Source organism: Ammospiza caudacuta, chromosome 23, assembly GCF_027887145.1.
Source record: "Ammospiza caudacuta isolate bAmmCau1 chromosome 23, bAmmCau1.pri, whole genome shotgun sequence".
NCBI lineage: Eukaryota > Metazoa > Chordata > Aves > Passeriformes > Passerellidae > Ammospiza > Ammospiza caudacuta.
In genome coordinates, this window is record NC_080615.1 from 4,940,402 (window position 1) to 4,952,416 (window position 12,015).

The 12,015-nt window shown below is 50.5% G+C and overlaps 1 protein-coding gene across 1 annotated transcript in view; it reads left to right on the plus strand.

Annotated features, from left to right (window-relative positions):
* The first annotated feature begins 420 nt into the window (after window positions 1-420).
* JAM3 (junctional adhesion molecule 3) overlaps window positions 421-12,015 on the plus strand; it is a 35,417-nt gene continuing 23,822 nt past the window's right edge. Inside the window, exon 1 of the mRNA XM_058818953.1 lies at window positions 421-478. Within this exon, the coding sequence (XP_058674936.1) occupies window positions 421-478 (58 nt within the window). The remainder of the gene's footprint in view (window positions 479-12,015) is intronic.

Consider the following 12,015-nt stretch of genomic DNA (forward strand, 5'->3'; position numbering starts at 1 on the left):
CATTGCCGGTATCACCTCCTCTCCCCATTCACGGGGGTCCCATTGCCGGGACCATCCCCTCTCCCCATTCACGGGGGTCTCACTGCCGGGACCATCCCCTCTCCCCATTCACCGGGGTCCCATTGCTGGTATCATCCTCTCCCCATTCACGGGGGTCCCATTGGCGGGACCATCCCCTCTCTCCATCCACCATCCCCCAGGCGGGCCCATCCCCTCTCCCACACGCGGGCACGGGCGGCGCCCTGCCCGTGGGTGCGGCGCGTTCCCCCTCCCCTCCCGTGCCGAGCCGTGCCGTGCCGAGCCGGGCCCGCCCCCGGCCGGTGCCCCCGCGGAGCCGGGACCGGGCTGGCGGCACCCCCGCCCCCGGGCCGGCGCCGCCCGGGCAGTGCGCAGGCTCGGCTCGGCTCCGCACACCCCATCATGGCGCTGCGGCGGCCGGAGCTGCTCCGGCTCCTGCTCCTGCTCCTGCCCCTGCTCGGTGAGTACCGGCCGGCAGCGCCCGCACCGCCCCGCACCGCCCCGCACCGCCCGCGCTCCGCCAGGCGCTGCCCCCGTCCGCAGCCCGGAGAGGGGAGGGAGGAGGGATGCGGTGCTCCCGTCCGGATCCGAGATACACAGAGGGAGCAGGGATGCGGTGTCCCTGTCCCGGAGCCAGGGAGGGAGGAGGGAGACGCTCCCCCCGTCCGGATCCGAGATTCAGAGAAGGAGGAGGGATGCAGTGTCCCTGTCCCGATCGCGGAGTCAGGGACGGAGGAGGGATGCGCTGCTCCCGTCCCCATCCCGGAGAGAAAGAAGGAGTAGGAATGCGCCGCCCCGGTTGCGATCCCAGGGAGAGGGGGAGATGCGCTGGCCGGTCGGGATCCTGGGGCAGGGAGGGAGGAGGGATGCGCTGCCCTCGTCCCCATCCTGGAGTGGGAGGAGGAGGAGGAGGGATGCGCTGCCCCGGTTGTGATCCCAGGGAAAAGGGGAGATGCGCTGTCCCTGTCACCATCCAGGGGACGGGCAGGGATGCGCTTCCCCTGCCCTTTCCCCTTTCCCCTGCCCCTGTTCCTGGCTCCTGCCCCTGCCTGGCCCCGAGGAAGGGAGGGGAGGGATGCGCTGCCCCTGCCCTTGCCCCTTGCCCCTTGCCCCTGCTCCTGCTCCTGCTCCTGCCCCTGTCCCTGTCCCTGCCCCTGCTCCTGCCTGGCCCCGGAGAAGGGAAGGGAGGGGAAGGGAAGGATGCTCCGGCCCGGGCGCGGGGGGATGCGGGGACAGCGTGGGAGCCGCCGGGATGGGGACGGGCCAGCACACGGGTCCAGGGCCAGCCGGCAGCACGGACGCACACAGCACAGGGGGAAACATCCCAAAACCCAGCTCAGCAAGGAGCGGCTCCAGCGCTGAGGGTGCCAGGAATGTGCAGGCTCGGCAGGCAGGCAGGGAGGACACTGGTGCCTATTCAAGACCAGGCACAGGCGCCTATTGTTCGGGGGGCCCCGCGTGAATGTTTGCAGTTTTAATTGCAAAAACATTTGCTAATTCCGCTCAGGAATGAATTTGGGCTCATTTGTTGTCTGGCTATTATTAGCTGGGGGATGAGGAGGGGGACAGCAGCCGGTGGGCTCGTGTTGTCCTCCCCCCTCTGCCCAGATGGCAGGAGGAGAGGATGGGGTGGAGTGGGGTTAGGCTGACAACCAGCCTACAGCTGAGTACCAAAATACACGGGGCTGAGCGTGTACACACTCACCAGTCACTGTTTTGGGTCAACATTCAAGGAAGTGAATGGAAATATTTCCAACAGTTTATCTAAGGACAAAAAACACTCCTCCAGTGACTCCAGAGAGCTCACAGAGTCGCTTTGGGTCTCAAGTAAAGTGAGATTTGGGCACTATTTACCCAATCAGTCAGCGGAAGGGTGTGAAGATGACTCTGACACTCATCCCCAGCAAGCAGAGGGTTGTCACACGCTCCAGGCTCTGGTGTTCACTTGCTTTGCTGTGGTTTGGAGCAGAAACAGCTTCAGCAGGAGGAATCAGAAGTGCCTGATCCCAGAGCATCACACAGTCTGCCCAGTGCTAGCTCTGGATTCAGCTGCTCCCTTTGATTGGGAAAAACCACAGATTTAACATGACTTTGCCTGGCAGAGGGGCTGCAGGACAGAAAGATTCCCCATTTCCTTCCATGATATGTGAGCAGAGCCCAAGTGTCCTGTTGAATCTGGCCTAAAAGACAGGAGGAATGGAAGCAAACTCCAGATATTTCTGTGTTTCTTCAGACAGACAGTAGTTGCTAAAAGCAGCCAAACCCCACTGGTTTCACACCTCTGCCTGAGAGCATTTACCTGGTGAGTGAGCCCAGTGGTGCCAGGCTTTGCTTTCCATTAAATTCAGAGTGCCTCATCCTGTGTTGATTCCCAGTAGTGTTTGAACTTGGGGTCATAAACCTAAGATTGGGCAGAGTGAGGTTGAGAATAAAAAAGGTTCTTCCACCACGCCTGACTTGAGGTGCTGGGGGCACCCCACTAAAATAGGGTTATGCTGTCAGCAGCACATAAAATTAGATATGCACTGAAGCCTGCAGGGCTGGTGCTGGATAGTGGGATGGGAGTGTGACTGGAAGGATGTGTTTGTGCCAACTGATTACTTGGGGGAGAGAAAAGAAAAAGGCATGAAAAGAAGGAGACAAAGCTCCCAAGATGCTGAGATCCTGCTCTGGACTCTGAGGTGCTGCTTTGACTCCGAGTGCTGCGAGCTGGGCTTGCCTCTGCTGTGTGCTGCTGCCAGAACAACCCCTGTTCTTGCTCATGGCCTTAAAACATTGCCTTGGAAGGGGAGCCAGTGAAGCATGGAGCGTTCAGAGCATTCCCAGCTCTAGGCACTGAAAGCCTCTAAAGGTTCTGCACATCAGGGAAATGCCATGGCCACGATTAGAGCAGGGGAAGCTCTGCTGATGGAGAGCGGGGCTGACTTCAGTTCCACCTCCAGCTCTCTCTCCTTGCCAGCTTCCCCGTGGAAACAAATATTTGGATTTTAGAGGATTTCACGGGCTGGGCTGAGGGCAGAGCTGTGGAGACCCTCTCAAAACTCTCGAGTATTTCCTGTTGAAAATAGAACATGCTGATAGCTTGTAGTCCTTGATGGGGAGAGATGGGCAAGTCTCAGGCACATTTAAGTTTTAAAGCTCATTATATTCAAATCTCCTTTTGATTTAATTCTGAGGGCTTGGTAATAGGTTGGATTTCGCAAAAGGCTTTTTAAAATCTATGGAGTAGAAGTTCTCATTTCCTTTTTTTTTTTTTTTTTTTAATATATGAAGTCCATCTGTCCCAGACACCAACAACTGTTCTGAGTCAGCTGTCAGTGCCAAAAACCACTCGGAGGAAATGTTGTTAGCTCCCTTGCAGTGATGATAAGTTGCTTGTTGGTATTTTCTGCTGGGAAGTATTTGTAGTATCGCTTTCTTTTCAACAGGCAGTAAAAAACCGGGACAAACGGCTTTGAGAGCCCTGCCAAAATCAGATGCTTAATAACATCTTCCAAAAAATTCCTAAGGAGGGCTTGGTGTTCCTTTTTGGGTAAGCAGGGTCTGGCATGGACACCAAAGAGTGGTTGGATGCACATCTCCTTTACAGCTGTTGACAAAGAAAGTGACACCAGCACATTCCCTCTTGCCCTGAATGCTTCTGAGAATTTCTTGGTTGCTGAAACACGAGGAGATCCAAAGAGTAAAATGTGTTTGCTTTAGCCTGTGGACTGAGATGTTGCTCTGCTTTGTGAGCTTGGGTTCTTTCAGTGTTTATTTTCCCTGTACAACTTGAATGCTGGGTCTCTTGGCCTGCTGCTGTTGTTTTTCAATTATCCGTCCACACACACGGAGGATTTGCACCAGGGACACGCTTGGAGTTGCCAAAAAATCACCTAAACAAGTAAATGAAGCAGAACGAGCTGCTGCATTTAGCTCCACCAACAGGGACAAAAGCTGTGCGTGGCCTCCTGCCAGTTTGCCCCTAACTTTAGCCATCCCCAAAGGGCACAGCAACGATCGGCCCCCACTCCCTCCTGCTTCCCCTGCAGCTTGCTTGGATTATTAGTTAAGTTTCTCTTGCAAATTGGGCTGGCTGCTGGCTCATCCTCTGCCATGAGTGTTTGTGTGTTGAAGCAGAACTGGCCTCCCAGTTGTATATTTAGAGCTAATGCTTCACAGTTGATTGCATCAAGCCCCGATGATCCGGAGAAGGTTCGTGAACTCCTTACGGAGCCAGCCCGAAGTGGTGGGAGGGAGTTAGCAAAGGCAAAGATTTCCACAGGCCAGCAGCATCCCGAGTCCTCAAGAGTCCTTGTCTCAGACAACAAGAGCTTGTGTTGCCAACATGCCCCTCAACAAGATAAAACCACTGCACAGTGCAAACAAAAAAAAAAAAAAAAGCCAATGGCCTGCTTGAAACTGCGAAAGGAGATGAGTTCCAGATATAAAATTAATTAGGATAATTACATTCTCAATCTGGCTTCTCCATCGATGGGAATTGGAGCTGCAGCGTCTTCTCCTGATTGATAAGGGCTGGTTGCCTTCCCTCAGAGCCCCCAGGGAGTATCATGTTGTTGTGAGACAGCACCAAACCCCAGCTAAGCACTGAACATCACTCCTGGGAGGTGGAGGAGTCAGGGCGTGTGCACAAACCCCAGTCCTGGCTGAGTCAGGCATGGCCTCAGAACCAGCTAATGGCTTTAATTGCACTAATGAATGTTCTGGACACGGCCTGAAATTCCCCCCAAAGGGCCTGGATTGCTGCTTGGGTGCAGTTCTGGCAAGAGCTGTGCTTGGGGCAGAGGAAATACCTGCTGGGTCACAGCGCTCCAGCTCCCTGCTGGAAACCAGCGGTTTCACTTTTCAGGAGAATAAATAATAATAGCATAAAAACTGGACCTTTTTTTGGCTGGAAAGTTCAGGTCTTTGTTTGCTTGTGACCCTTCAGAGCACCAACAGGAATAACCTAAGGGGAGAGGTGTGGTTTGGAGAGTTTCAATTCTTTTTTTGTGGGGATTTAGCAAAATAAATCTGTGAGGAGCAGGACAGTGAGTTCATGGAGTCCATTCCTTTGGTTTCACCAAAATAAATCTGTGGGGAACAGGACAGTGAGGAGTTCATGGAGTCCATTCCTTGAGTTTCACCAAAATAAATCTGTGGGGAACAGGATAGTAAGGAGTCCATGGAGTCCATTCTGGGCTTTCACCAAAATAAATCTGTGGGGATGAGGACAGTGAGGAGTTCATGGAGTCCATTCCTTGGGGTTCACCAAAATAAATCTGTGAGGAACAGGACAGTGAGGAGTTCATGGAGTCCATGGGTTTCACCAAAATAAATCTGGGGAACAGGACAGTGAGGAGTCCATGGAGTCCATTCTGGGCCTTCACCAAAATAAATCTGTAGGGAACAGGACAGTGAGGAGTTCATGAACTCACCTGTAAAATGCTGTCAGATGAGAGTCCAGCCAGCTCTGGGCTGGCATTGGCTAATCAAAGAGAAACTAAGGCACATGCATGTTGTAACCTGACAGCCCACAGGTACTTCAGATAAGCTCAAAAAATTAATGGGAATTGTTCTGTCATGCAAGAATTGCTTGTCAGTATAAATAATCCCAGGTATTGGGCTCTGTGGTGCCCATCATGGGCTGGAGCACAGGGCTTAAGACTCAGTTACAAGGGGAAATGAAGGTTTTTCAGAGCACCAGTGGATGAAATTAAATTGTGTTCAGATAATGCTTAAGGTTTTCTTTCCTTTTTTTAAATTTTTTTTTTTAAGTCATAAATCCCAGGGATTTCAGAGTTAAAGCCAGAACATGCTGGAACCTACTCCCTTCAGCGTACCTGATTATTACAACACAAATGTGAGATCTGCAGGTTTTTTGAACCCTCTTAATTTGTTTGGGCACAGCTGGCTCGTTTGAAGACACTGAGCTTTAAAACTCTATCTTTGGCGTGAGGCTGAAAGGCAGCAGTGGACAATGTTCAGCAGTATTTCAAGATTTTTAATCACGCTATTAAAAATATATTTCGGTGGCCTAGGTAAGATTTTCTGCTGAGCTGGAGAAATCCACTGAAATCTAAGGGGATTTTGTTCCTATTACTAGGCTGGGTTTCTAATGCCCGTGACCTCCTCTGAAAATCCCTTGCCTTAATAAACTTTGGGCAATTTCTTATATAAGTGGCCAGTATTTGACAGAGAGGACGTAAATCAGGACATTTTAAGGCTCTGTTTTGAAGGGTGGGAGTAAAATACTCCTAAAAATTTCAGGTCTGTTGACAGCACCTGACTTCCCTGCTCTGTCCCATTGAGACATCTAATTAAGTTGCCATTTTTGACACTCTTGCCCAGTAAATCTCAAGATGTGCAGCCATGAAGGAGCTGAAGGAGCCCATGAAAATCCCACGTATCCAAAGGACGCCAGGAGTTGTGTTTCATTAATGACGTGGAATAAGGCTGGCAAGCAAGGTCATGGAGGAGAGCTCTTTTTTACCTTTTAACAGAGCTGTGCACAGCAGTCCTGCTTTTTATTCCCAGTGGAAAGGTTCCTGCCACTTTTCATCCCTCCAGGGTGGCTGCGTGCTCTCTCAGACCTGGAGTGGAGGTGGCTGCACAGCAGAGAACTTAATGATTTTGTCTCTAAATGGACAAGATCTTTCAGCCCCAAAAACCACCCGTGGAGACAGCATTTATTGTTTTGCCAGGATGTTATCCTTGGAAAACAGAGGTTTGATGGATGTTGCTGCTGCTACCTTGCCTTACAGAACAGCTTCTGTTCATTTGCTGGGGGGCTGACAAAAAAAAAAAAAAAAAAGAGAGAAAGAAATAGCAAAAACTCACTGGAATCTCCTCAAAAGATGAATTCATGGTGCTCTGAGGCTGCCATAAAGATGAGGAGTGTTTGGGATGATAACTGGCTGCGTGATTGTGGTGCTGGAAGGAGCCCCTGTGTCCACAGCAGCTTTTCCCACGTACCCCAGGGCCCATTAAGGAATTGCTGCCTGCTAATGGACTTCCTCCTGAGGCTCTGGCTGCTGACACTCTCCTGAATGATTTCCTGCAGCTCACACGGCAGGGAAGGTGTTGCAAAGTCCTGCAGCTCTTGCTGCTTCTGTAAAAAAAAGCTTTTATCCCCTCACAGGGAACTTATCAACAGCTATTTTTAATACGCACTTAAATCTTTGCTTTAATCTTTTTCTTCCGTATTGATCTCCAGCAAAAAGCTTGCAGATAAATATTTCTTCATGCCCACCACGGTGTTTGGAGCTGGTTATTTTTAGAGCCTGGAAAACATCCGCTCTGTGCTAGGGAGGTCCTGGGCATCTTGGAAAGGGAAGTCCCAGCTCTGTGCTCTGGAGCTCTGCTCCAGCCCAGCCTGTGGAGCCCTTGGAAGAAGCTGTTGAGGTGTTTGGATCCCAGCAGAGTGGAAGGAGTGAGGCACCCCTGTCTCCGGGGTCTCTGTGGTCAGGGTAACCCCAAGGTGTGTCAGAGAGTTTCTTTTCCCAGCTTGGCAACTGAAGAAGGAGTCAGGATTCTTCAGGTCTGGTTTTCAAGGTTGTTTAGGCTCTATAATAATATTTTTTTTCTTATTTTGTCTTATCTTATTTTTTTCTTATTTTCTCTTATCTATAACATTTTTTCTCTGACCTGTTGAGATCAGTTCAGCAGGTCAGTCCCTGGCATACTGCCCACCCTCAGGGTGGTGTTGTCTTTTTATACTAAAAACTATGTGTACTTTAGTTACGATAATTTTCCCATATCTATCACCTTGTTAGACAGTTTGTCTCTACTCTAAACCAATCCAAAAGTGCCACCATCACCCAGAAGATGGAGGCCAAGAAGAAGGAGAAAGAAGGACAAGGCACGCCCAAATTCCTCCATCTTGGGACCCTGAGCCCCCATTCTAAAAACCGCTAAAATTCTACTTTTCACCCTGTGACAAACTAACTATCATTCTACTTCAACTTTCATGGCTTGTAAATCCTCATATAAGGTTGGTAATTTTTTTCCCATGGGTCAAAATCAAAGGCACAGGGGGCTTGGGCTCTGTGCCAGGGTCTGTGAGCCCCCTGGCAGGGTCTCAAGCCAGAGGGATGTCCTGGGTTCCGACACCCCTGGCATGTCCTGGGATGTTCTGGGTTCCAACACCCCTGTCAGTGTCTGTTGGGATGGAGACACGAGCCATGGGACAAGTTGGCTTCACCCGCCATGGATCTCCTTGCTGATCCAGAGGCTCCCACACAGCACAGGAGGCTCTGCTTTCCCTCCTCTTTGTTGTGAGCTGCTCTGCTGAGGTTGCAGGTGGTAGATGTGCATGGGGCTGTTCTGATTTCCCAGCGAGGAGATGCCTTATCTCCTTCAGAGCTGATGGAGATGCCTTTGAACTGGCAGAGTGCCCTGTAATCGCCCACTGAGCCTCGTGGGCTCTCCTCAAGCAGAGCTGGCTGTTTGAGTTGGTAAACATCTTCTGGAGTTGGTGTTTTCCCTTCATTCTGGCCAGGTTTCAGCATCCCATAAATCTCAGAGCTCTGCCTGCTGGAGAGTGTCGGAACTCAGTGCATCCCTCTGGGTGTCCAGAATTGCTGGGACCCCACTGGGGGGCTCAGAGACCCTGGCACGCAGCCCAGAGCACCTGGGGATTTGATTTTGACCCCTGGAGCAAGTTACCAGCTTTGTATGAGGACCTGAAAGTCACACAGGTTTGAATGGTGTAATAACAAAATTATCACAGGGTGGAAATGTAGATTTTAGGATTTTTGGTATGGGGGTTATGGGGACAAGATGGAGGAATCTGGGCATGTCCAGCCTTTCTTCTTCTTCTTCTTGTTCTCCATTTTCTGCAGTGATGTTGGCACTTTGGGATTGGTCTAGAGTAGAAGTGCACTGTCTAACATAGGTGATGGGTATTGGGAATTAAGTGTAAATATGTTATAGGTAGTTTGTAGTATAAAAGGACACACAGAGTGCCTGTGGCTGCCCTGCTGAGCAGATCTCGGCTGGGCAGAAAGAAAATTTTATAGATAAGAATTAATAAACAACCTCAAGACCGAAAAGTGAAGAGTCCAGACTCGTTCTTCAGCTGCATGGGTTGAAGCAGAGACACCCTGCACATCTCGGGGCAGCAATGAACAACCAAAACACAAGAGAGAGGAGCTTACACCAGGTACCAGCCCCTCTGTGCTGCCATCAGAAATGCTCTGGTAGGCCTGCCCAGCACTCAGCTGTCCTGTCCCACACAGCAGGGAGAGAGGAGCCCTTTGAAGTCCGTGCTGGGGCTGGCAGCAGCTCCAAGGCACCCCAGCACCCCCTGTCCCACTGCCAACTGCTCCTCCCAGCCAACAGCTGAGCTGCCACAGGGCTGTCATCCTGCAGGGCTGGGGCTTTGCCAGGGACAGAGCAGTGTCACTGACATATTTTATGAAAAATCCCTTTTCTCCTGGGAAGCTTCAGCTTCTCCATGTTTTGCTCCTCTGGAATGTGATTTGGAGAATTTTTTACCCAGCATGTGAATTGGTTTTAATTAATGGCCAATCACAGCCAGCTGTGTCGGACTCTCTGAGTCTGTCACGAGTTTTTATTACCATTCTTGTCTGGCCTTCTGATATCTCCTTCCTCTTCCTTTAGTATAGTTTTAGTATATAATTTTAACAGAATATGATATAATGTAATATAATGTAATATAATGTAATATAATGTAATATAATATAATATAATATAATATAATATAATATAATATAATATAATATAATATAATATAATATATAACATAACATAACATAACAATAAATCAGCCTTCGAGAACTTGGAGTCAGTTCTCATCTCCTGCCTCATCCTGGGGACTCTCACAACACCCCAACAATTAATAACCACAATTATTGTCCCTGAGTGAGTGACATCCCAACAGAGGGGACTGCAGATTCCAGTTTATCCCTGAATATGTGAGGATTTGGGGGCTTTGGGGGCTCTTTGCCCACATCCCAAGGCGTGCCCATCACTCACCAGCATCCCGCTGCTGCTCCACAATGGGTATTGTTCTCCCTGCCTGGGCAGGCTCCTGCTGTTCTGCTGCAGGCTCCTTGATCCTCCTCTCTCTGCAAATATTTGGAACAGATCCTTTTTGGCTGTTTTGACAGTTTGACTCAGCTATTAAATGACAAAAGCAAGCTGGAGCCAGGTTCGCTGTGGTTACAAGCAGCTCTACAAAGGGGGGAGCTGAGGGTCAAATTCAGACACGGGGCTGTGTGGGAGAGGTCCTGGCCTTGTGGCTTGGTCCTGGAGCAGGGCTGGATGCAGCCTGCAAGGGCATCCCTAACCTTTGCTGGCCATGACACTGCACAGTCCCGAGGAGAGCCTGGTTTTGGAGTGACAAACATGCCACAATTCTGGCTGCTTCCATATTTCCCAAGAGCTTTTCAATTCCTGGCTCATCCTCGGTCACTTCTGAGGCACACATGTGGTGAGTCTCACATCTGTCACTCAGCCCCACGTCCTGGACATGAGGCAAAGACTCCCTTGGCTATCAAGGCTTCTCTTTCCTCCCTCCTGAATTTCCTCATGGTATCATGAGGAATTGTCACTCAGCTCCATGTCCTGGACATGAGGCAAAGACTCCCTTGACTATCAAAGCTTCTCTCTTTCTTCCCAAGTTTCCTCATGATATTGAGAAGCAGTAGCTCCTTCAAAGACATGCAAGGAAGCCCATTTGCAGAATTTACAGCTGCTTCCCCAGGCTTGAGTGTCCTGCTCTTTAAGAGCAAGCTTTTAAACGTGTTCTTAAGTGGGAAGATAAGTGGTGTTGGATCCTTTCATCTTCTGGCTCAGGGCAGGCTGGAGATAACTGATAAGGGGATGACAGCAAGGAAGATGCATAGGCACCTTTGGATTTAATTCCTACTTTGCAAGGCAGTTTTAAAGCACATCTTGGGTGGGAACAGAGGCTGGTAAAATAAAGCTGGGCCTTCCCTTCTCAGCATATGTCTTTGTGAGGCAGATTCTCTATGTGTGCCAGCAGACTGAGCTGGGTTCTCCATTTCTGAACCCTCCTTCTGCTGCTGACATTCGAGGCACTTGGCTCAGGCTGTCTCTAGACACTGTTTCGGCTGGTGATTTCATTTGCACATTTTTAAATTTTTTTTTGCAGCAGTCCTTTGCACATTTGGGCTGTGCTTTAAACAGCGCTGCACGTGATGGGCTGAGCTGCATTCCTGTGCCAGGGGCTGGGACAGCACCCCCAGAACAATGTGGGGGCACTTCTGAGCTGCATTCCTGTGCCAGGGGCACCCCCAGCCCACTGTGGGGACAGACCCCTCCTGAACAGAGCCTGCATTCAGCTCCAGAATTCCTGCCTTAGCCCCCGTCTGCTGGCTGGAACAGGTGGCAAGCACATGCCTGTGGGGGTCTGTGCTGGGGGTGGTCTTCAGGGTCAGCTGTGTCACAGAATCACAGAATAATGAGGTTGGAAGAGACTTCTGAGATCATTGAGTCCAACCTGTGCCCTAACACCTCAACTATAGCACCCAGTGCCATGTGCAGTCTTTTTTTAAACACATCCAGAGATGGTGATTCTACCACCTCCCTGGGAAGAGCATTTATTATTCTTTCAGTGAAAAATTTCTTCCTAATATCCAACCTATCCCTTCCCTGCCATAGCTTTAGACTGTGTCCTCTGGTTCTGTCAGAGACCAACCCCACCTGTCTGCAGCCTCCCTTCAGGAGCATGCAGCCCACATTCCTGCTACACCCCCCTGCCTCACCTTCTGGCCCAGCTGGCCCTGGGCCACCCAGAGGTTCTGGCCACGTCCACGTGCTGCTTGTGCAGAACAAACCACTTGAAAGTGGGGTGTCTATGGGCTGAGCCTGCCCCAGCCTGCTGCCTGCTCTTCTGAGGGAATGGGGCAAAAGCAGCTGGGGCAGAATGTGTCAGATGCTCCCCAGCACCTCAGGGCACACACTGTGTGTCCCATGTCCTGTCCTCAAATGTCAGAAACGTTAAAAATGATAAAATATTTGTGTGTATGA